The 26853-nt window shown below is 40.7% G+C and overlaps 1 protein-coding gene across 1 annotated transcript in view; it reads right to left on the minus strand.

The window, feature by feature from the left end:
• Positions 1-2598: 2598 nt before the first annotated feature.
• LOC112549820 (calcium/calmodulin-dependent 3',5'-cyclic nucleotide phosphodiesterase 1C-like) overlaps positions 2599-26853 on the minus strand; it is an 83142-nt gene continuing 58887 nt past the window's right edge. Inside the window, exons 2-4 of the mRNA XM_025200604.1 lie at positions 18258-18308; positions 3830-4001; positions 2599-2614 (exon numbers count right to left, since the gene is read on the minus strand). Of these exons, the coding sequence (XP_025056389.1) occupies positions 2599-2614; positions 3830-4001; positions 18258-18308 (239 nt within the window). The remainder of the gene's footprint in view (positions 2615-3829; positions 4002-18257; positions 18309-26853) is intronic.

Below are 26853 nucleotides of genomic sequence, written 5' to 3' on the forward strand. Positions count from 1 at the left end.
ACTTGGGGGGGGGGGACCAGGAGCTAGTTTTAGCTCCCCAACCACACCCTGGTAAACTTACATCCCTCCCACCCCCCTCCTCGCCGATACTTAATTGCTCAGCTCCTGGCAGGTGTAAATGCTGATAAAAGCAGCAGCATGTGGAGCAGCATGTGGGATGGAGGAGATAGAGAGGGGGCTGGCTGGTCCATGACGGGCAGAATGAGGGGCCAGGGAGCTAAAAATAACCTGGTGCTGGACAGGGGTGTGTAAAAAGTGCAGCCCTGGGACTAGGGCTGGCAGCTAGACTTTCCCAGCCCCGGGGCTGCACAGGTAACTGTACTAAAGCTCCATGCCGGGTCTAACCTAGATTGAATAAGTCTGAGACTACATCAATCCAGGTCTATCTTAAACCAGGTTCTACAATATTTAGATTGGTCTGCGTGCACAGAACTTCTGTATAGTTACAGGTTTAGATCGATTTCCGATGACTGAGTCTGAGTGTAAAGTTTGCACAAGGGTGAACTAAGTTAGATTGGGTGGTCATTTTGAATGTGATCTAAACTTCCCCTAATGCCACTGAATGTCTGCACAAAGTCCTAGAGAGCAAGAAAAGAAATACAATGTTCTCTTCCTAAGGCCTACCACTTGGAGTAGAATTCTACTACCCCCTGTGAACCTCAGTGAAACTTGCTCATAAGGAGCATTTTGGGCATGTACACAGTTTGCAATATGTTACTCATACTCATCCAGTGTAGATGCATTAACATGTTGTGCATTCTTAGTAGGAATCTCACTGACCTAGCAGGTACAGAGCCCAGCTATTTATGAGTGTGTGCTGCAATAAGTCACAGGATGAGGATGAGGATTTCCATGTTTTAGCACCAGTAGCTGAGTGGTTAGGGCACTCGCCCACAAAAGTAGAAGACCCAAGACCCAAGCCTCCCCCACCAAGAAGAGGGTTTGAAACTATTATCACAGGTTAATTATTACCCAGAGTTTTCTCTGGCCTGCCACTTCAAGCTAAGGCACTGTGCCTGGCATTTAATAGTCATTGGATAAAATACATTGGCTAGACTGCAATGTAGGGGGAAAGTTTCTACTTCATTGGGAACAAGGGTCCAGTCTGGAAGCCAGGAGCTGCTACTTTCCAAAGCAACAATCATCTCACTGAGCCACACAGCCTCTAACTTCTCACCTTCCTCCTGACCCAACTTCTCCCCACTCTTTTGCCTGCTCAGAGGGCTTGACAGGGGACTGGGTAATGCCTAACAGGTTAAAACATTGGGAATACAACATTGAAGGGCTGCTTTCTTCTTCCTCCTCACCCACTAGCTATGGCTTTTGTTCAGGTATAATGTAATTATTTACATAGGTAATAGAGCATAATAGAATCACAAAGTGCACTTAAGTGTCAAAAAAGCTACTTGCGCACCCAGAAAACTGCCGTTTAGGCTCACAAGAGAATTCCACCCTTCATGTCTAGTAAACAAGAGTAGTCAACTGCTCATCAGTCTCCAGATACACTGCTGAAATGAGCCAAAACAAATAGTAAAACGAGGTGATATCAGTTTGACAACACAAAGAAAAACCTAAATTAATCAAGACCCATTCAACAATGGTGCAGTTGCCTCCTGATAAACGTTGAGGCCCTTGCAGCATTGGATTAAATTTGCAAAATTAATTCCAGCATCATTATTACTGAATAGATAAGATGATAAAAGCAACATACTTGTAAAAGTGCAACGGTATTGTTAGAAACAATAATGCTAAGTATTTGAAAACTACATTAACTGTATTAAAGCTCCTATTATTCCCAGTGTATGACATCACTGTTATTTGTATAGAATAGACATATATCCTCTCATAACTTGGTTTTCATTGTATCAGTATATTCATCCTGACAGAGAGATACGCCTTAGCAATTATAAACTCATAGAAGTGTAGTATTTAAGTCAGTGGAAAGCAAATAAATATAATAAAACCATTCTCTCAATCTCTGCTGTTTTCCTGAGTACAGTAGGGCAATATTCAAAGTTTCCTGTTCATCTATTTAAATTTCATGGCTGAAATCCTGTCCATATGGAGCTCAATAAGAGGTCTGCCATGGACTTCAAATCGAGCTATTGTATTAATATTATAAACTTGTTTAGGGCAACCATAATTCACATCCCTGGGCACATTTAGCACTAAACCTCATCTTCCAGTTAACAGAAAAATGTATGAATAAACCCAACACTCCTGGGACGGTTATATTATTATCAGTTCATACAAAATCATCAACATCTTGAACAGAATACAGAATTATATGTTTGTCTTCTTTAGTTAATAAAAAAAATGTATTATCTTATTTTCATTATCATGCTAGTAAAACGCCAAGATAGAGCTCATAATTGCATAAAGTGCACTCCTCTGTAGAGACAGATGCAATTTACTTCATGTGAACTGTTTGGTGTATTTAATTATATAGTAGTCCAAACATGATCACATGGCAATACAACTTCCTATAGAGACAGATGAATATAAAGGTACTTCTGATATTTATTCAACCCTACACACTACACAAGCAGGTGTGTGTATCGAATCATCTTTTCCTATTCATCACTCCCCCTAATTATTCTATTTATGATCCCACCTGTATCAAAAAACACAATTCAAGTCAAATGATCTTGGTTATTGGAGTTTAAGAACTGTTAATAATCACAATTTGTTCACAATGGGTGGTGTGGAGGTGGGGAGAAGGAGGTAAAGTGTTTGACAATTAACTTTAAGTAATCCAGGAAACAAATTATCCAGCTTTGTTTAAAATCATTATGGAGTTATAGTAATAGAAAGGTCCAGTTTTTGAAGCATTCAGCATGATGCTTCACTACATCACTGCAGCACCAGAAAAATCCATCAATAGTTAAGTGACATGAAGGAAAAGTAAGAAATATTTTGAGATATGAGAAAATGCATGCAAGATGCTTGATATTAGAACCTGGGCAAAGATCTTTAATAAGCATCTGAAAATAATTCAGTTCTATTGAGTGTGAAGTTATACATAATTAAATGAATATGTTTTGCCATCAAGAAATTTCTCCAAAGCAATAGCATTTCATCATTGTACATGGCAATAGAGAACCACTTAAAAACAAAGTATTGAGAGTAACTTGAAGAATTCACATGGCATGGTACTGAATCAACCACATATTTTGAAATTTTTATTAAATATCTACCACACAGGTCCATATTTTCTATTTTACCACAATCATCTAGAGAAAAATATAATCAATTAAACACACTTAAAAGCTGCCTGCCAACTATATGCTTACATGAATAAATACATGGAAAGGAAATGCACCAATGTATGTATCTCACAATACACAACAGGAAAAAGGCACCTGCCCACAAATTCTTTCCCAGGAATCCTCTGTGACAAAATAAATTGATACCATATAGTCCTCATGACATCAGATCAATGGACAAAAGATTCAGTTATTCCCTGCATTAATAAATCACATTATTGGTCTTACAGTGCTGGCTTTCACTGATAAAACGTGAGACAGTACCATTTCATTGGTAATTTCAGATAGCAAGTTGTCTTGATCAGCTGTGTTGATTATCTACTATTTTCACACCTGCCGAGGTTTTTAATCTGGCAAAAAGTTTACTGATATTTAATAAATGAAATTCAGCAGTCCTGTTAGTGTTACTAATGACCCTCTTCAATTCTGTTCAGTCCAAAGATGTGCAACAATGCAGAACCCCCCCCTATATATTAGCTTCTCTAATTAAACTCATGGAACTGTCTTAACTTAAACAAAAGCACAGTCAAGGAAAAAATAAAACATGTTTGTATGCTTCAAACCTGAAAGATGTTTTCACTAATGCTTCAGGACTGTCCACTGGTGGTAACTCATCTGCTAAGATTTCTTCTGGAGGCCGAGGGTCACTGATGATTGTTGGCTTTGGCCTTTCTTTGAGATTACCCGTAAGCCCACCAATAATGGTATTCCACAGACAGTTTTGTGACTTTGACCCTAAACAGATAAAATGAGAGAATGAGATTGAATTAATAAGGACTATATTCTGTTTACTATGCACTCTGGAAAGGAAAGGTGGCATGTTATCTCTTTGCCTTTCAGGGTCTAGCATTTGGGCCTAGGTCTACAGATACTAAGAACACTAACATAAGGATATCACCTAGTCCACAATGCTTTCCTTGATGGAAGATTTGTTTGTTGAACAGAAATAACTGTCAGCAAAAGCTCTTTCTTCTGTTGCTTTTTTACATTCTACTCAAGCTGCAATTTATCATACTTGTATGTGGGAATGTGCTTGTAGTCTAAGCCAAAAATTGTTTGTATTATAAGCCAAAAAAATGACAAGCTAGGTATCAGATCAATAACATTACTTATGGGTTAATCTACTTGTCACCCTACGTCAATGTAGCAGCACGCTACATTGCTGTATGGCGCACTACAGCAACGGAGCAATCACATGGGTTCACACATGATTAGCTGGTACTTTGCCATAACGGCACGCTCCCCTGTTTTAGCCCACCATTACAGCAAAGTAGCTAAGAAATCTAACTGCGCCATGTACATGGCACAGTACGGGCAGTTACTGCGCCATGCTTTAGTCCTTCCAAAAGGAAGGACTTCCAAAAGGAAGGACTAAAGCATGGCACTATAGCAATGTCACTGTACATAGACGTGCCCAATCAGTTTCTATTTAATAATTAAGATTAGGTTAAAGACCAAAACTATATCTGAAAGCTAGTGTTGGTTGAGAAATAGATTTCTTTCCCACTAAAATTTCATTTTTTTTCCCCTCAAAAATTCAAGTGTAAAAATATTTTGGCTGAAAGTAGAAGTCTTTCCATTTGAAAACACAGGTAGGTCCCTTGTGTTTCCATTCTGCTCTACAAGCCTAACCCTTTGGTCAACCTACATCTTCGCACATCACAATCTGCCCCACAGAGGAGACACAAGTGCTCATAGGATCATGGGAATCCACACTCATGGTACATCATGGGACATGCTATCCAGCCAGCAAGCTGGTTCAGAAAAAAGAAATAAGATATGAGGCAACTGAACTACAGCTTCCAAGATGCACTGCCTCAGCTTTTCCAAACCAAAATATAGTTATTTGAAACGAAATAAAAGTTTGATTTTGAAGTCTACTTTTTCAACAAAAAGGTATTTTTGACAAAAAGAGCACACTCTTTGAAAAAAAAAGTTAATTTTCCGTTGAAAAATAGTTTTGGCAGAAAAATGTTGACCAACGCTGAATGACATTTTTAATAAGTATATTGATTTTTAGAAAACAAGATAATATTTATTACTAGCTGAGACATCAATGCATGAATGGAATATCAAATATTTGAGATTACTGAAAACAAATATGTACGCTACACACCACTCTACTGTTATTTAACATCCTAAAATAGCAATAAGCATGACACAGAATGTATATTACTTATCTGTCAATAGAGAACCACTTGTGTGTGGGAGAGGTTTCACACGTATAAATCTTCCATCAGTACTGAAGTACTATGAAAATCCCAAGGCATCAGCAGCAAAAAAAAAAAAAGACAAACAACAGCTACACACACAACTTGACTGCTCAAGCATGGGCCACATATTTAGAGATGTGTTCTTAAATAAATGCATTGTGATTTGAGCTACATAAACATCTTTTTTTTTTCCCAAAAGGGTTTCATGAAACATTTTTTCTTTTTTCCTCAATTCCATTTTAAGGGAATTTTCTATCCAGCTCTTCTAGTAATATGACCAGCAGCTACATTTATGAAGTATGCCAGGTCTAAGAGCATGGCAACTGAATTAAAATCCCTCTCTCAGAATAAGTGGGCTGTAATTAGATCTTTATAACAAAAATAGACTGAAAATGCGTGCAAAGGAAGGACTTGTAATGTGAACCGTTTTCCATCAGATGTTTTAAGAAAAGGCTATTTTTGAACAACAATAAACATTTAATGTGAAATATTTTCAACTGTGGATGTCAAACTCATCTGGCCCCACCACTATTCCCACATGAAAAGCTGTCATGTATACTAAGTTTCAAACTTCACAGAAGTTTTATGGCTTAGTTAAGCGATCTCAAGAATTGCAATTTGTAATTGAAATATTGACTATTAACTATAGCTGTTCTAGCATACAGCATGCTATAAGGTATAGCATTCCACTTACTGGATTTCATGATAGAAAAAGATCTATATTGCTAATATGAAATCAAATCTAATATCAACTCTTTTAATGAGATCAGTACATTAGTAACTTGCAAAAACTGTGGAAACTGCAAAAAACAAAAAAACAAAAAACAAAAACCTGAAATTAGGTGAACACAAAAGGTAAACCCTGATTTTTAACCAACACTGCCTTTCCAAGTCTTACTCTGCCACTTAGAAGCAGATGACCAGTAGCAATGACTAAAAGGCATATGACAGAACAAAGGCTACAAACAAACATTGTTTTTGTCCTGGAAGAATCTATTTTATCCCAAGCAAACTGCAGTCAATTCAGATGTCCGTAGCCCTTGTCCCAGGATGAACCCTAAAAATGGTTCATGTAATAAGGGTTAACAGTTTGTCCCAGACATCATAACGTACATCTGAGTAGTTATCGCAGAATTGCAGCACTGAATCAATGGCAGAAAAGCAGCAGTACACTCAGCCACTAGCTAAACCCCAATTGAAAGGGTGATGCATCTACACACCAATCCTGGGAATTTTTCTGTTCTGGGACAAACACAGACACAACTTGTCCTGGGACAAAGGCGCCATCTGTTTTTAGCCTTACACTCACTAATTTATCCTTATTTTCTGCTACTGAAGTAAATAGAGTATGTAATAAAAGAACGCATACAGACAGCTTAATAGCCTACTTCTGTGAGGAATATGTTTCCAAGTCAGAGATCATGAATGTTAATGACAACTGCCCCTATGCATAGACGATGACACATATTTTCTCTGCAGTTATTTTTCTTATGAAGAATGTGGCTAGGTACAGACCTTACACTTACTGCACTGTAAGCATGCAGAAAGCACTTTAAAGCTGTAACTTAACAGACATTCACAACTTTTAGAGTGCTTTAAAAATGCAGATTGCAGTCTAAGTGAATGAGGTATTAGATTAAAGTGCTTTCTGGCACTTCATCAAACACCTGTGTCAGATCCCTTTGAGGATTAATTTAGAGCGTGGTCACCGCCCTCCCAGGAGGCATTGCACAGGGCTGCACTCTACCTTTGGACAGAGCTCATTTGCCAGGCTGGCCCCACTTCCTCAGCTGTCATTGACCCAAGTCAGTGACAGCCTCTGATTTCAGCCCTGCCTCCTCCCTCTAGCCAGCTGTAAGCTGCAGCTGGGGGGAGGGGGAAGAGGGTACTCTCTCCTTGCATCTGGCCCAGCCTACAGCATGACATAGCCCATCTAAGTGGCCAGTGGGGGAAGGTATCTGGGGTCTCTCTCCCTGCAGTAGCCCCAGCCCCAAGGCACAGCAATGTCTAGCTTGGGGGGTCACTGAGGGAAGGGATCTGGGGTCTGTGTCCCAGCTCCAGCCCCATGACGTGCCACTGCCTGGCCAGGGGGACTGTGGGGACAAAAATCCCAGACCCTTATCCCTGCAGCCCCTCAGGATGGCCAGAATGGCTGCCCAGCTAAGGGGAGCTGCAAGGTAAGGGGTCCAGGGTCTCTCCCCACAGGAGCCCCAGCCTCATGGCATGCCACTGCCTGGCGAGGGAGGCTGCATGGGAATGGGTTCAGGGTCTCTGCCCCCCCTAGCTGCTGCTGACAGTTGTGGGGCTGGGGAAAGGGGCCATTCTTACAACCTCCTGGGAGGCATACAAGAGTACCCCAGGGGCAAGGTGTGAGCAGGATCTGACCTCCCCCCACACCCCACCAAACTGCAAATGTCCATTCACTTCACTTGCACTCTAACTTTTAGCACTTTAAGTAAATTTAGAGAGCTTCTGCCGGGGGGGGAGGGGTTGAATTCCTGTACTTAGCCCATTTTTCTCCAAAGCTCAAGTAGTAAAAGAACTCTGTCTGTTGCCAGTTAATTCAGAAAGCAAAATCTGACAGGAATAAATAAAACCCATCCAAATCTATTTGTCAGCTCAGATTTGTAGAGGCACCCAGCTCTCTGACCCACACACTGCACCACTCTCACTTCTCAGCTGCAATATACCCTTCTAGGACTTAAACCTTGCCAAGGTCGAAATAACATCCTTTTGCAACCAGAGCTGCTGTAGATGAGAGGATAGACAAAAGTCAGGAACCTGGCAGTGGGGGGACACACAAACATAACCCCTCTGACAAAATAAATCTCTGAAAAAATCCTCTTCTTTAGCCAGGGCACAAGTGTAGACAGTGCTATAATTTGAAGGAGAAAATAAGTTTTTTGACTGTAAGCCAATAATAAAATAATCAAATCAGGCTGGATAGTCTAATAATAGAACATTTTGCATAGCTCTAGTGGCTGATATCTGAGGCTGTCAGACAGCCTTAGAAAAACTAATTAAAATAGCCATTAATGAACAGTATCTCACTAAAGGAGGAACTGGGTTTTTTGGTTGTAGCCATGTTGGTTTAAGGCAGGAGCGGGTAAAATATGGCCTGCAGGCTGGATCTGCACCACCAGGCACTTCCACCTGGCCTGCAGAGCCAGCCACTTCAAAACCCAGATAATGGTGGCTACCTGCCTGAAAGATGGCCGCAGGAACCTCGGGTGGTTTGCTTGAATTCTGGTTCTGGCACCGGTCTGGCACCAGGGAGGGGAAGTGGCAGCTGGGCTGACTTTGCCATGTGCTGTTTCTCCGCATGCAGCTTCTACCATGCTGCATGAGATGGGCTGGCATGGGCTGGGTCATGCCGGCACTGATGAGAGGAAGAGGGGAGTTGGCCAGCTTTTGCTGCCATGCAGGGCTGGATGGGGTGGGCTGGGTCCTGCCACTTGGGATGGGTCTGGTGTCCAGTCCTAGTAAGGAGAAGGGAGGCTGGGCTGACTTCTGCTGGCCTGTAGGGAAGTAGGGGCTGGGCTGGGTTCTGCCATGAAATTGAAGGGAAAAGCAGGTTAGGCTGGCTTCTGCTGTGCTGTGGGGTCCCAGCCCCTGCCTTGCAGCTGGGAACCCTGTGCTGCTGGGAGGGAATGGGCCTGGCCACAACTTTGATTTTCTGGTTAACGCACATCAGAGGCTTCATTCTTCACACTGAGTTCCTTTGTTTGTCTTTAAGTTAATCATCTAAGTTGAGTTAAGCTAATCATTACTAAATTTTTTTAAAAATAAAATGAAAATCTGTTTTAGTAGATGTTTGATTTTTTCTATATGATACCTTATCTATACTTTGTCAAAATGAATTGTTCTGAAAGATTTTGTGTGTGCAGTCCTTGACTCAGTTGGTTTGGCTCAATTCTGGGGGAGGTCTGATGCCTCTGAAACCCCACTGATGGGGCAGGATGTTAGAGGGGTCACAGCCTCTTGCTACCTAATAAGTTGTGCCTGTGCCTCATGGCCTAGAGGACAGAACTTGTGGGGCCCCAGAAGCAGGCCAGGCACTGTGAAAGTGGGCCCTGCGATGAGGCAGTGCTTCCCAGTCAAGGGGTAGACCTTCTGATGTCAGGGATCAGGTGATGAGGGCCGGGGATTCTGGGACAGATGTGGGGAGTGGGGCAAGCTTTGGTGTTGGGTGGGTGGGTCTTATGTAATTTCCCATTCCAAGGCCACACACCCCCCCTGAAAGGAGTACTTCTGGGGGCAAGGGGAGGGACTTCTGGTGGCAAAGGTCAGGGGCTAGGGGGAGGGACTTCCAGTCCAAGATGGTGGTCAGGGGGCCAGGCAACTGTCAAGGGGTGGGACTACCCATGCAGCCCTCGACAGCTCACCAAAACTCATGAAGCGGCCCTCCAGCCAAAATAATTCCATTTGTCTAATAAAAGATATCTCATCTACTCAAAGAACCTTGCCTATCCAGAGGAGGAACTGGTATTTGCCCCAAATTATACAAGGAGTATGAGGAACAGAAAGGATCTATATGACTTGGTCTAGGTCACACAGGAAATCTGTGATAGACACAAAAATATCTCAGCTCCTTTGGTACATGCCTTACCAACAGTCAACCATTTCTATTCTTAGGGACAATGGTGCAGTTGGATACAGATATCTATATCTGTGATAGCCCAAGGCTGAATGAAAGAGGGGAAAAAAAACACTTGGTGCATGGTCATAAATGCTGCACTTCAAAAAAACCCCAAAAAACAAAATAAAAAAAACAGAAACTTGTGTCCATTTATTCCTATAAAAGAAATGGGTATGCACTAAAAGAATCACTGCTGAAGTCATTCTTAGGTTTTCTTTAGGGGCTTCCTCTAAAGTTGAGAGATCTGCTAAACATCCATTTCTTTAATCTTTACTGTTTCCAGAGCAGCTCTCCGTCCTTTCTTCTACTCTACAAATCCCCTCAGCATTTCAAAAAACCTGTAAACCTTCAGAGTCCCATACTGATACATACTAGTGGACTTTTTCAAATGCCAAAAATGGCAGTTCACCATTTGCACAAACATTGAAAAAAGAATAATTGGTAGTTAGATACCTGTTATTTGAGTATTTGTAGTTCTTCCCCAAATTGCCTAGCTTGCACAGTGTTCCCACAAAATAGCCTAATTCAAGCACCAAGTTTTGAAACTATCAACATCCATCTGTGCTTCTATGAACAAGGGTTAGGATATGTTATTTGGTTTGCAGTCCTTTACCTCCTTCTTAAGCCGGTAGTGAACTTACAATATTAAATGTCTGACATCACAATCATTACTGTAGTCCCAAGAAGGACATCCAATATTATAGTTTGACAAACAGCTCCAGCAGTGGGAGAAGTTTATTCAAATAAGCATTTAAAAACAGCATGAGAAAAAAATTCTGAAAATTATGTGCTGCCTTTTCTATATTTTTTTCACTGTTTTCCAAACCTATGCTTCCAGCTCCGTGTGGAAGTCTTGCAATTTACCTCTGGCATTAGAAATTCTACACTTCAATTATTCTCTATAATGACCAATACGTTGGAGCAAGCCAACCACTAAAAAAAAAATACAGTTCGCCCTACTAGAATGACAAATGGTGTGTCCACCCATTCAAAACCTCTAGATAGTTGCAAACAGCAAAGGACTATTCTCTCCAATGGTTCTTCACAGACAGACATCTGCCAGAATCATACAGTTGTCTGCAACCCTAGAGATCTGCCACCATAACTATTTGATAGTTGTTACAGTACTTTTGTACTCTTGATGCAGTACTACTTCATGGCAAAGATGAAATGAGGAGGTTATAAGCAGTGCAACAATAAGCATAATTTTAACTTTTGCAATAGCATTTAATTTCAATGCAGTGAAATCTGACATTTTAAAAGTGTCCTATGCTCAGCCATATAATGTGCAGCTTTTTTTCCAAAATTCAACAGCTGGAAATTGTGCATTATATTCACAATGTATATTATATTTCAGGCAATGGAAGAATAGGCAGGTCACCAAGGAAGCATACCAAGAAATAGCAAGGGACAAAATCAGGAAGGCAAAGATAAAGATCAAGCTGCACCTGGCAAAGGAGGTTTAGGATAACAAGAAGAGATTCTATAAGTAGGTTGGTCACAAAAGAAGGACCAAGGAAGCTGTGGGACCACTGTTAAAGAGCCAGGGGAAACTCCTAGCCAAAGATGCAAAGAAGCTGGAGCTACTCAACAACTACTTTGCTTCAGTCTTCACAAAAAAAAATTAATCTGCAGCTAGGCACCTCATAGGTAAGGTGGATGAGGAAGAGGGCAAACTGAGGGAGGAAATAAAAGAGATGATCAGAGAGCTTTTGTTGGGTCTGATTGAATTTAAGTCAGCAGGGCCAGATGAACTGCATCCCAGGGTACTAGAGGACCTGGCAGAGGAAATTTCAGAGCCCTTGGCAATGAGCTTCATGAAGTCATGGGAGATGGGCCAGGTACTGGAGAAGGGCTAATGTAGTGCCCCTCTTTAAAAAAAGGCAAGGAGGAAGACCCAGGGAACTATAGACCAATTAGCCTCACCTCAATACCTGATTGCCTTTTATGACCAGGTAACTAAATCCTTAGATGATGGTGTTGCCATGAACATAGTCTTTCTAGACTTTAAGAAGGCCTTTGACACTGGCTCTCACCCCATTCTCATTAATAAATTAAGTGACTGTGGCATTGATGCCTACACAGTTGAATGGGTAAAAAATTGGCTGATGGGGCACACCCAGAGAGTAGTGGTGGACAGGTCATACTCAACCTGGCGAGATGTGAGCAGTGGGGTCCCCCAGGGCTCAGTCCTCGGGCCCGCACTGTTTAACATCTTCATCAGCGACTTGGATGAGGGGCTTAAAAGCACATTGTCCAAGTTTGCTGATGACACTAAGATGTGAGGCGAAGTGGGCACATTTGAAGGGAGAGAGAGGCTGCAACTAGATATAGACAGACTACAAAAGTGGGCAGATGAGAATAGGATGGGGTTCAGCATAGACAAATGTTCAGGTCCCTCCTGACCCTAGGTACTATGAAACTATGAATACCTGGGTAGTTACTGGAGCATATCCAAGTGTCTGAAGGAGGAAAGGCTGATCACAAGCATCCAGCATGGATTTACTAAAGACAGATCATATCAAACAAACTTGATATCCTTCTTTGACAAAGTAACTACTTGGGAATGTGGTGGATATAGTATACCTGGACTTCAGTAAGGCTTTTGACAAAGTCCCACACAACCTTCTCATAAACAAATTGGAGAAATGTGGGATAGATAAAACTACTATAAGACGGATAGATAACTGGCTCAATAGCCACAAGCAAAGGATAATTATTAACGGTCCATGTCAGAATGGCAGGAGGTTCTGAGTGGAGTCCCACAGAGGTTTGTCCTGGGCTCAGTGCTGCCCAACGTGTTTATTAACAGTTTGGATGCTGGCATAGAAAGCTTCCTGAGCAAGTTTGTGAACAACACAAAACTGGAAAGTTTTGAGAACACAGAGGATGTGAATGCTATTTAGAAGAATCTCGACAGATCGGAAGTTGGGCTTGAACTAACAGGATAAAGTTTAATGTGGACAAATGCAAGGTGCTACACCTCTGGAAAAATAATAAAAAACACAGAGATAAAATAAGGGACCCCTGGCTGGATGGCAGCACTGTAGAAAAGGACTTGGGAGTCTTGATAGAGCACAGATTCAATGAGTCTGCAATCTAATGTAGCCACAGAAAAAAGCAAATGCAGTTTTGGGCTGCATCAATAGGAGCATTAGGTACAAGACATGGGAGGTGATTAGTGTCTCTCTGCTTGGCACTAGCTACTAGTTAGGCCCCATATGGAGTACTGCATGCAGTTCAGGGCTCCACATTTTAAAATGGATGTGGAGAAGCAGCCATCAAAGATGATCAAGGATTTGGAAGACAAGTCATAATAGAAGAGGCTGTATGAACTAGGCATGTTCAGCTTTCAGAAAAGAAGCTTAAAAGGGGACATGATAACAGTCTTCAAACACTTAAAGGGCTGCCATAAAGAAGAGGGAAAGCACCTTTTCTCTCTTGCTGCAGAGGGGAGGATGAAGAACAATGGCTTGAAGTTGCAGCAAAGTAAATTTAGATTGGATATCCAGAAAAACTTCTTCACTGTTAGAATAGTGAAACAGTGGAATAAACTGCTAAGGGAAAATGTGGATTCTCCATCACTGAAAGCATTCAAGAAGAGGTTGGACAGCCACTGGTCAGGGGTGATGTAGATGTAGCTCTGCCTTTGCCCTACTATGGATATTTCCCATGCTCCTGAACTTTGTTACTTTCCCCTGCCCCCACCCTTTTCTGCTATCTGTGTCAGGGTGTTTTTAAGCCTTCCCAGAGGCACTGGGTATTAGCTACAGCCAAGGCTGGGGACTTTGACTGGAGCATGCCAATATTCCTGGTAGGAGCAAAGCTGGAGGTTCCTAGTTAGAGTGTCTTGCTCCCCTGCTTGGGGTCAGACCAATCATCATATTTGGGTTCAGGAAGAAATTTTACCCCATGGTCAGGTTGGTATGGATTGTGAGGGGATCTGCCTTCTTCTCTAGTGGGGGGCATAGCCCTCTGCCCAGAACCTCTTCAATGTACATTGACAACATTTTATAGAAGCTAGGCATTGGCTGCCATGGTTCCCCTGCCTTACTTGTGCCAGGTTAGGGTGTTAGGTCTATGTTGTGTCAGGGCTGACGGCAGTCGTATTTAGACTTTAGATTAATGTTTGTATGCGATTATGGTTTTTATGGTATGGTTTGAATAGGCAGGGGGTTGGACTAAGTGACCTCTGGAGGTCCCTTCCAGCCCTACTTCTCTATGATTCTGTCATATTCAAGGAAATATGGTAACAGCAGCTTTTGCCACTTTTGCTAGCCCCTGGCCAATACGTAAGTAAAAAGTAAAGCAGCACCTGCTGTATGAAGGGCTCCTTGGCTTCCAACTGTAGATACTTTCTCCCTGACAGAGGCTCTCAAAGAAAAAACATGGTGCATATTTTATATTGGGGGGGGGAGGGTGTTGTATGCAAGAAAATAGGCTATATGTATTTGGCTGCCATTAGCATTTAAACTATAATATTTACTCGATTCTATGACCGTTTTTCTCCATTTAACATGGGGGGGAATCACTTGTCTTGGAATCAAGTATGAGGGGGGAAGTGAGGAACAGATGGCTGCTACAGCTGGGGCTTGGGCTTCAGCCCCTACCTGGGGTTAGGGCCTTAGCCACAGCTTTTGCCTGCCTCCCACCCCCACTGCCTCTGCACCCTGCCATCTTCTCCTGGCAGCCTCTTCCCACACAGTACCTCCCACACAGCCTATGCTCCCCAACCTGCCCCTCTCCCTCTCCCCCTTGTATTTGCTCTATGCTAGGAGGCTCAATCCACACTGCAGCCTGGGCACACAGCAGAGCACACAGCTCACGTAGCTGCTACAGGGCTGGGTTGGGGTCATGCTCAGTGCTCCCGGCTACAGCATGGATGAAGCCTGCCAGTACAGAGCACAGAGCAAAGGCAAGAACAGGGACAGAGCTTTCACAAAACAAGGGTTAGGTGGTTGTGGAGGGAGCAGGTAAAAGAGGCTGGGGGAGGGAAGGGAAGGAAGTAGAGTCTGAGGAGAGGGAGAAGGGGGAGCAGAGACTGGGGGAAAGTGGGGCCCAAGGCTGCAAGGGTGGTTAGTCAGGGGGCAGAGGTGGTGGGGGGTATGCACAAATGGGGGATAGGCACAAACAGAGGCAAGCTACTTAACCTCCCCACATCACCTGCTCCCCCCACTGCTTGTCTCCCTGCAGCGGTGGGGATGAATTAAAGATAACCCTTCAATAATCAGATTCTACCATATATAAAATTTTCCATGTATAGTATCTATTGGGGGATAATCTTAAATTCAGGGCCATCTTAAATTTGAGTAAGTACAGTAGGTCTTTTATTTCAAGGATAGTGTTGCTGCTGCTTAATTACTGCTATGTTTGAGAAACAGGATTTTATATATTCTCTGTAAATAAGCAGGTTTGCATTAGACACACCTAACTTTATGACCAGTTTCTTTTGCTAACTGTAATAATTATGTGACATCTCAATTTGTTGCTTAACCACTCATGTTGAAAGAGATAACAATAAGCTGAATTCTCAAAGTACTCTCAAAGAGCTAGCAGATGACCTTGGGAGCTAAGAAACTTATCTAAATACTTCAGCCCCCTGGAGCACAGGCTCAGCTAAGGAATGATTGCACAAGGGTCTCCTGTGCATGACATCTGCTTATAAGCCATAAAATCAGTGCAAGTCATCACAACCCCTAGGGTGGTATGACTGACTTGTCTAGAATCAAGACTAAAACAGAAATAAAACACATCTCCCAAGTCTGTAACATATTTTTTACACATGACCAGGTTTCCCCACATTAATAATGTTGTTATACATGTCAGATTCTACATGGAAGTGCCAGCTTATTCCCAAGTATCATGCCCTTATTCCGGGCTGACTAATAGTGCAATATGTCAGTGTGAAAAATTAAGTTCCCAAAAGTCCAGGTTTTCAAGTGAAATTTGCATAGCATCTTAAAATCCTCAAATATACTTCTGAGCAACAATATTGGAAGGGTTTGAGAAAAAGAGGAGTTTGAGAAAAATGTTCAAAACATGTAAATTTTACAACTTTCCTTTCCTTCATCATCATTTGCCATTTCAATTTTGACCTAATAACACTTAATGCATGGATCCCTCACAATAGGGGATTTGTCTATGGCATTATGTGGAACAAATTCCAAATAAGATATCAAACTTGCCCCTAAAAAATATTAATTTTTTTACTCCTGTTCAGTCTTTTAGCTTTTTTGAATAGGCAGCATTCAGTCTTCCTGAGTTTCATAGATTTCATAGATTTCATAGACATTAGGGCTGGAAGGGACCTCGGAAGATCATCGAGTTCAGCCCCCTGCCCAAAGGGCAGGAAGTCATCTGGGGTCATAGGATCCCAGCAAGATAAGCATCCAGTTTGCTCTTGAAGGTGTTCAATGTAGGCGCTTGAACCACCTCCGGCGGCAGGCTATCCCAGACCTTGGGGGCTCAGACAGTAAAGAAATTCTTCCTTATGTCCAGCCTGAAACGGTCTTGTAGTAGTTTATGATCATTCGACCTAGTCGTCATCCCTTGGGGCGCTCTGGTGAACAAACGTTCCCCCAGATACTGGTGGTCACCCCTGATAAACTTATAGGTGGCCATCAGATCACCCCTAAGCCTGTGCTTTTCCAGGTTAAAAAGCCCCAGGGCTAAAAAGCCCCAGGTCTCTCAGCCTGTCATCATAGGGTCTGTTTCCCTGACCTCTGATCATGCGTGTGGCTCTTCTCTGGACTCTCTCAAGCTTCTCCACATCCTTTTTGAATTGTGGAGCCCAAAACTGGATGCAGTACTCCAGCTGTGGCCTCACTAAGGCCGAGTACAAGGGGAGAATGATGTCCCAGGTTATTATACCTGGGATGATTTAAAATACTAGTCACATCCATAGAAGATAATACATCTAAATAAAATACAATATGCTTAGAGTGCCATCATGTGACTGTGTGGGAATATTACGTCAGAGGTAAATTCTTGTCATATTAATCTGTACCAAAATTGAGGGGATTTACATGCAATAAAAATATGCAGAAATGATCTTAAATCTGATTTTTCACAATAGGTAGCTAAGTTGTGTGTCCTCAGAAACAGGTTTGGCACATTCAGCATATATGCTATTTTGCAGAATATCCAAGCATTTATAAGGGAAATAAAAACAATGCACATTGTATTCCCTCCCCTCTCCCACCCCCCAGGAATAAATGAGATGCCACAGTTTTCCCAGTGTTACCCATTCTAAGTTCTGTAATTGTCATTTTATCACTGGGTACTAAAAACGGGAACAAGCTGACCCTTTCCAATGGTGACCACAGCATTCCTTCTACCAACAGATCAAAGTATACTGAAATTACAGGTTGGATTTGAAGAGGTCTACTATACTACAAGAGTGATGTAGTCATGACAGTCCAGAAATTATGTGAGAGGCAAGGATTTCTTAGGGTGATAGCTTTATTGGACCAGCTGTGTAGCTGAGATAAAGGTAGGCAAGCTTTCAAATGTAAGGCATTCTTCCTCAGGTCTCTACTAGGAATTCTCATCTATTACTATCCTTTTAAACATACAACATACAGCATAATTGGCTTCATTCTAATGGCTTGGGAAAGTAATTCTGTCATTTAATACCTGTCCAGTTTTCTTTTTCTTTTTTTTAAATTTACACTCCCCTCTATCACATTCCTCGAGTACTATGGCCAGTCCCCAACAAGAGATGCCCCTTTTCTGCTATAAAATCTGTTGAAGGATTTGCTGATTTGGTGAAAAATTTGCTATTTTATGTCCTCATCTGAAACCCATTATATCTAACAAGAGCCTTACCACCGACTCTAGTTGGCTTTGAATCATATCCTTATGAACATCTGCACTTTTAGAACTTGGAGAAGTAACACGTGAAACAAGAATATAGCCGTAGAGCTTTAGAACTCTACCTTGTCATACTAGGTGAATTCTCACAGTAATGCCAAATACTTGTGAACTGCTGTTTCTGACAGCATCAGGAAGAATTTTAAGGCTCCAGGATTCTATATTGTAACATGAAATGGGATGCCAGGGCTAACAGGGATATCATGTGCTTCTCTGATACACAGTGGGTGTAAAAATGAATTAGAAAGAAATGCACAGGCTACTTACGAGCAAATCGTGAAAGAGGTCGAGCATTTTTGTCGCCTGTCTCATTTGCAACTGCAAAGAAAGAAAAATAGGATGTTACATCAAAATGTATGCATCATATCGCTTAATACTCATGAAAATACCAATACCTACATGTAAGTCATACAACTAGTAAGAATGTTTATAATTTTTACATACTAGCTAATACTTTTGAAAATTCTGTACGAGTTATTTGACTATTAACCTATCTGTACCAGTTTAGCCTTCCTGTGTTACAGGGACCTAGATGAAATTCTCGCAGATGCATATGCAAACATTATCCTGTGCCTATCTAGCGGCTGACTTAGTTAATTAACCGGTAACTCTTAACCAATGTAGAGTAATACATGTTAAATCAGCATTATAAATTTTACTCACAGGTGTTAAGTATTTTGTTTTCTGAGAGTTAAGTAAACCATCATTTTTCTCCAAGGGCTTTTATTTACAGATGAGCTACAGCTAGGGTGACCACATGTCCCATTTTTGCAAAGACTGTCCTATTTTAAACACCTGTCCTAAGCATTCTGTTGGTTTGGTCAAATAAAGCCTTTTGTCCCATTTTCAGCAAGATGCCTTGGATAGGTGTTTAAACTAGGACTACTTCACTCTACTGTCTGGCACTCCCTATCTCTCCCCTCCCTCTCCCAAGGAAAATGGAAAAAACCCACAAATTTAAATTCACATAGACCAATAGAGACAGAATACGGTCTATATAAGGTCTACCCTATAAAACTTGGCTAAATTTGAACTGCAAAAGTAAGGCTGGGTTTTGTTCTTGTTTCTGGTTTTTTGCTCAAACATATCATCCCAGCCAACCCAAAACTATTGCAAATTGACTTGAATTCACTGAATAGTTTCAAATACAAAAGAAAAAAAATGAAAGTTCAGACTAGATTTGAAAAACAAGCAAAAATGAGATATTACTTTCCCCAACATTTGCTCAATTGCTCAGTGCTTGGGATGCTAACCGTGAATGTGATAGATATGGGTTAAATGCATCCCTTTCCTACAGCGACTGGAACCTAACTCTCCCATCTTTGAATACAGTCCTAACCACCATGCTCATTGCCCTCAACTTTTGTTTTTGCTGGGGCGGGGGCTAAGATAATGGGCATGTGGAAAGTTTTACACATTTCAGGTGACCGCTTTCATCCCAAGGGGGCCTGGGTCCTTGGGCCCCCCATGTACTCAGCGCATCTGACTACACTGTAAAATCTGCCTGTATGTGTCTACTTCTATCTATTTTTTCCCCACCCTCCCTGTAAAGATATCATGCTCCCACAGGAGAGGTTCAGAGAAGCCCCTACAGGAAGTCCTATAGTCTGGTGGTAGAATAGGTAAGTCCCATCAGGCAAAGAAGGAATTGAAAGCTATGTCTGACATCCCAAAGGCCTGAGCCATCAAGTTATTGTTCAAGGAGGGGACAAATATGTCCCTTCCTTACTGGTTTTGTGAATGGTGCGTAATTCTAATCTATAACTTTTATGGCTTTACTTATTTTAAAAATAGAAATGTTTTGGTTTGGGATGAAACATTTTCTGTATCTCACAATGAATTTCTCTTATATTTTGGTTTTGGCAAGACCCCCTATCCCCATAGAAATCCACTGCCATTTAATTCAGACTGAAATACCTCTCATCTTGTCAGTTTGATAGCAAACTTAACTAATTATTTATACAGTGCTACTGCAGGGTCGCATAAAGCCAGTTACTTGAGTAGTATTCAAGGAACATGAACTCTCCAAGCATTCTTACAGAGAATATGTAATCATTCAGGAGCTTTAAATAGTTATTTCCTTCATGCCTTTTCTTTTGAAAACACTGCTGCCATAGATAAGCTACATCATTAGTCATATAACCTTACAAGTAAAAGCATGTGCATATGATGAGGAAAAAATTGAAAAGTGATGAGAAAATAGATTCATAATTTTCCATCAAGACAATACCCAAAACTGATCATTTTAGATTCAAGGCTCTCTGAGAGTGACTGTTTAATTTTTCTAGCAAATCTAAAAAGTATAAATAAGTTTGGTTTTACTTTTAAAATGCCAATCTAGATTCAGTTCAGGTTTCCCCTCAAGTCACGGAATCATACAATTAGAGAGATCTCAAAGATTACATAGTCCAAGCTCAGGCTGCAAAATTTATTAGTTTCATATTGATCAAAATATTTATCTTGTCATGGCAATTAAAACTAAAATAAGCAGTCATTTCAGTGCTCAAAAAGATTACAGGAACAGATATGTAATTCTGCTCAGTGTAGACAGCAGATGGTGCTCTTAAAACATGATGCTTTCTGAAGTTGCTGTGGCATCATTAGTTTACATGCAAGGAACTAGTTTTATTTTATTCATACCAGCTAAGCTTTAGTAGCAATGACTACAAAGGACCCCACCTAGATTTCTCTCTGTTAAGTCAACCTTTAAGGGTATATTCTCAAATACAGTTCTCATCATTCATAGAGGGCTTGAAGTGCTAACAGCTATATGCACCCTATCTGAAATAGGCATTAAAACTACGGCTGGTATCACCAGCAAAGCATCAGTTCCATAGCTTGTATGAACAATAAAGCTGAAAAAAATGGCTGAGTGCACACAAAATAGCTGGAACACTTAACACATAGTAAAAGATGTTTCTGTTTGCTTGATACAAGTTAACTCTGGGAGTCTTAGGTGGTGGAAACTATACCACATACTCCCTTCCTTAACTGAACAGGATCAATGCTTTAACAATAACATTAGTATAACACAGAATTATGAATAATTATAACCAGCCTAATAACTAAACTTATTATTGTTGTTTAATGAGTCTTAGATACCCTGTATTGCTTCTTGGACTCACATAGCTATATCCAGGAACAACAGCACTACTGTTGACAAAAAACAGCAAGACCACTTGTCCACATCCTCAGACTTCAGTGCCACAATTTCCATTGGTTGTTGCCTCACCAAGATTCTCATCTTTTTTGGGCAAAAGAGCAAGTTCCGTGCCTCTTCCATCTCCATTTACCCTAATTATGTGCCCATCCATAGTCACAACTTCATACAACCATGGAACAATTTCTTGCAGTACCCCTATTGTTTACATCCCATCACAGGGAAAGAAACATTTTCATGCAATGGGGCAACTCCTGGGAATCCATATCATATTTTTTTTTATATTATCTGTCTCTTTAGCCATTCTTCATTGACTGACACCAGTTTTTTATTGTCTAGAACATACATGCAAATTCTTCCTCTGTTTTGTTTAGTTCCCTCTTGAGTCCTCCTTTGATAAGATTGGGAGCTTGACACACTTTTAACCCAATAAGCCTGGGCTTTTTCCCCTGGTGCTATTACAAATTGTAATGTTTCCAGTTTGTTATTTACTAATACATACTCCTTTAGCAGTGATAAATGCATTGTTGTAAACCCTGAATTTAATGATAACGTGTCTGGAAACACGGTAGCTTTTCCTTATGGGTCAACCTTAAAGTTAACAAATGTTCCATTTGCTTTCAGTCTGCCCATCTTCTGCTGCTGTACTGTTCATTGCCATAATTCATTCCTCTAAGTTAATAATACAGTTGTCATTTTTTCCCAAGCTGTGTCTGCTCTTTGGCTCTTGCAAACCAATGTGTCTGCTCTTTGGCTCTTCCATATGCCAGGGCTGCCCTTGATTTATGCTTGTCTCCCCATAACCTGCAGCTTCACATGCTGCTTTCACTCATTTCTGACTTTGAGCTCTGCAAGTCTTTCATCAAATGCTGCAGAATTAGCCATTTCCAAAAATAAATCTCCCTTCTAACTGTACTTTTTTCCTAGCAGCCATTGCTTGCAGGTAGAGTGAAGCTCTGTTTCTACTTCATCGTGTTATCTTTCATGTTTCCACAAATTTTCAGTGCTAGTAGGGCCTCTAACTGTTCCATAATTCCATTCAGGGTATTTGCTTAAGTTATTTTTACTCCTGGTACCAAATAGTGTTCAGTTATCCAAGAACTGTGTTTTGTTCCATTTCAAATCAGCAGTGCATAACAACAAGAGCTTCACAAAACTCCATGCAAATTCTATATTGGGAAAGCTTGACCCTTAAAACAGCAGCCAGTTCCCAAAACTTTTCTTACCTTACAGAACAATAAGTTTGTGCAACTCCAAACTAGAGGGACTGTTCACATGCCTCCCATTAATAGGGAGCTAGAACTTAACCACATTTAGGTGTGCCATACCTGTTCTTATAGGTGAGAACTAAACTGGGACAGCTTACCCCTGAATGAAACAGGCTAAATTATCATAGTTTAGCTTTCCCTTACCAGAAGATAATTGTAGGCGCAGGGAAAGTTGCGACAAAGCAGCTGAGGCACAGTAAGTCTCTTCCCTCTGTTAACTGCAAGGACCAGGGTAATTGTGGGTTCTGGAAAACTAGGTCTTAGGTCTCCAACCATGAGCTCCTAATAGACTGGTCAAATTGTTAGAACACTAGTTGCACCTATACTTCATGCCCCTCCCTATCCTGTTAAAAAAAATTTGGGCAAATCATTTAGCTTCTCTGGGCCTCAGTTCCCCATCTGTACAATGAGAAGAATTGTTACAAAACTCTGATGGGGAGGGAAGTAAGGATAAATACCAAAATGCCATTGGCTGCTATGAGATCATGGTAATGAGAGTCACATAATTAGAGAAGATAAATATGTGTTTATGTAGCTTTTATTTATTTCAAATATATATCATGTCCTTATCCACCTAAGGTCAAGTCCAACTCACTCCTTTGTGGGTGCAGAGGTACTTTATACATGCAGAATTGATGCGCAAAAAAAGGGAAGAAAATTAGAAGATTTATGGAGGTTAAGCTAGAGATGCAAACTATCACTGGTTTTTCTATTCATGAATTATCCACAAAGAGATTTAGGACTAATTCTTCATCTACTGTACATCATTGTAACCCTCTTGATTTCCATGCAACTACATCTTCTTACCCAAGCTCAAGATCTGGCTCTTGATTATGTGGTGCTGCTCAACAATGTATTATACTGACATAACTCAGCCTGCAGGTGACTTAAAACCAAGATGGTACGAGGATTGTCATTTCTTTTCTAGTGCTGTTTGTATTGCATTATAGCATTGTTGTCATGTGAAGGGACATCTAAATCATACAGTCTTATTTGGACCTCCAATTGCATGACACTAAAAGAGTCCACTGATTTTTCCTGGGATTTTAAGTGCATCTGACCTTTTGTGCACTAATCTGAACACAACTAAAGTTTTTAACTTCTACACTCTACCTCAGAAGTGGTTAGGTATCAGTGACAAGTACAGTGACGTGTATGCAGTGAGTAAAGCAATTCAAGTTCCTTCGGAAAGACAGGTGCTATAGACACTACACATACAACAATGATTCTCTAGCCAGTGAAATCTAAACTAACATTCATCTGCTATATGTTTGCTTAACTGAAATAACAGCAAAATGTTTCATAAGCTATGAGCAGGTGTTCATTTGACAAGTAGTGACAAAAACACAATAAGAAATACACATACAAGTGTTCAAGTGCCCAGCCATCTGAAGCAGAGCATGGTGAGCCTGTACTGATGGGTGCTTCAAAGCCATGTGCCCAATATGCGAGGTCCCTGTGTGCCTTGTGGGGTCCCTATCTCCATTGTACCGGAGGACAGCTGAGCAAAGAGGCACCAACTAGTTGGCCACTCTGCAAAACACACCACCACCTTGCACTGGGAGTCCAGAGTCACAATGGACCTCTTGACAGTTTCCACAGCCAAACAAGCTCACCAATTTTACTTCCAGCCCACCATACATCTCTGCCACCCACATACTTTGTGGGCACATCTACATTAGTTAATGCACATTAAATCTAGTACCCCCAAGTATTTATACATGTGCTCTGGGAGGGGGGAAGGTTCTGGAAAGTTATGAGGACAACATAGAAAATAATCTTAGCAATGAATTGATTCACTTTCAGATAAAGAGAGACACAAACAAAGTTGCCTTATAATTAAAGTTTTGTTGCGTTTTGTTTTTTTATTTCCAAAAGACAAATTTTGACAAACTAAGGGAACCAAATGGGGAAACAGGAGTTCCGGAAAATGAATGCAGAGAAAACTTGGAATTTTTTTAAGTCTAGTGAAGCAGGTCCAGTGCATACTGTACTCCTCTAGCACAGAGTTAAAGCCTGACACCCCTTCTTCAGAGAGCTCATTCAGCACCTGTGCAGGATGGGACACAGCACCATGTACAGCCATGTGGACATGACCAAGGCTCTGGCAATGTGGTTTCCAGTTCACCAAATAGTTTGGTGAAAAACCATTTGAATAGCTGTATGCTCACTTTTTCTAGCATAAGTCTGCATTTCTCACTAGAAGTGTAACACCTGTCCACTGCCCTAGTCAGAGTTCCTCCATTATGTTATATGACTCCCTATTATAAGAGCAAGCTTTTCAGGCTATTACTGAAGGGCTCCATTGCAACAATAAATATATTTTGATAGGTACCATTGGTTCTTCATTTAATTGCACTTACATCCAAGTAGTCAATTTTAAGGCAATTCCCAACTTCTTATATCTGTCCAGTGAAATCATCTCCTCCAATTTGATTTTTTTCTACAAAAAGGTAGCAATTTCACCAGTATGCTTCTTGAACCAATTTAGCTGTCAGAGACTCTTTGCCAGTAATCTCTAGTACAATGCAAAGAAAAATACACCGGTTTGTATTCATATTTAATGGCTCACTAAGACTGACAAATGAAGATAACAGTATATCTTCTATGCTTCATGGTTTAACAAGGGAACAAAATACAAAAATCACAAATCATATTTTACAAATAACTTAATACAAGCAAAACATTTTGCTAGCCAAAGGTCAGCTCAGATTAATTCAATCTTTCATATTTCAAGTTAAATATGCTATTAAAGCATTAGTCCAAATCTTATGAAAGGGCAAACTTTAAAATAAGGAAAGAACAAACACACACACATATGAACAAATGCATACTACGCATAAAATTTGTGCATGTTTTTCTTTGAGGATGGACATAAAAGCATGTTTTACCTTATACTTGCATACTTTGAAAGGTTATTCCACTTAAAAACTTGTGAATTCCCATAATTTTATTTCCTTACTGACTTCCATTTCAAGATCACAAATCACTTTACACACTTGAGTTATTATTCAAAATACTCATGTAAGGTGGGTAATTGTAATCTCTATAAATGGATGGAAATAAAGGAAAATGAGACTGAAAGGACTATGTGGTTCATAAAGTCAAGTCTCCTGCTATCATGGGTAACACATCAGGAAAGCTCTTTCCATAAATGTACTGATCTCCATGTTCCCCCCCACCCCCCCACTACCAAATCAAAGGCTGTTGTTTAAATAATTAGAAATTTGCTTCTAATTTCCAATCTAAATTTATTCATGAGCTAATTATACCCATTAGTTCTTGTGCCAACCTTGTTCTGTAGTTTAAATAGTTCTTCTCACACCCTATTGTTAACCCCCCTGATTTATTTATAACTCTTCAGCTTTTTTTTCTAAGCTAACCAAACCATGCTCTTAGTTTCTTTTCATAAGGTAGGTATTATATTTCCTGCTTCATCTTGGTAGCCCTTCTCTGCATCTGTTCTGGGGTAAATTCATCCCTTAAACACAAGTGACCTGAACTGTAAACAGAATTTCAGAAAATTCTGGCACCTATTACTAGTGCCATTTACAATGGATCTAATCCTTCCATCTCTGTACTGGAAATACTTCTCCTGATGCATCCAAAAACAACATTTTTCTTTATCAAGACTCTACCACATGGCAGCTCATAGTCATCCTGTGATCAACTGGTGCATTCGGATCCTTCTCCACTGCAGTCATTTCTAACTAATGACTTCCCATCTTATATATATATTTTTTATAATTAGTCCCCAAGTGCATGACCATGCATTTTGTACTGTAGCAGTTTTGCACTACTGTATTCCATCCTATTTCTAACTTTCCAGTCTTCAAGGTCATCCAGTTCTTTCTGTATATCTGAAGTTCCTCCATACTGATGATGCCGCCCAATTTTTATGTCATCATAAAATGTCAGCAGCACATTCCTCACATAAGCACTAAGGTCATTAATTACATATTAGATAAAGTTACTGCCAAGATTGATCAGTGAACAGCAACTCCTCTTTAGCCTGATAACTCTCATTTTCAATAACACCCATTGTCAACTCCCCTTGTACTAGCTCTTATACTCCTTACAATTCTACTATTTTCTAGCTGTTCCAGCTTCACTAGAAGGGTCCCATATAGTACCACATCAGATGTTCACACAAGATCTAAATAGATTACATTCATCATACTTCCTGTGTCTAGAAAATCAGTTATCCTATAAAATAGTAATACCAATATTACTTTTATCTGGCTCATTCTACCTTTGGTTAACTTATGCTGCATGCTATCATTTTTCCCCTTTACCTCCATGACTCATCATTGTCATGTCTTAAAAAATCTGTTCCAAAGCCTACTCCAAGAACTACAGACCAATAAGGCTCACCTCAGTCCCTGGAAAAATCATGGAGCAGGTCCTTAAGGAATCCATTTCTAAGCACTTGGAG

The sequence above is a fragment of the Alligator sinensis genome, unplaced genomic scaffold, assembly GCF_000455745.1.
Source record: "Alligator sinensis unplaced genomic scaffold, ASM45574v1 scaffold86_1, whole genome shotgun sequence".
NCBI classification, from domain to species: Eukaryota; Metazoa; Chordata; order Crocodylia; family Alligatoridae; genus Alligator; species Alligator sinensis.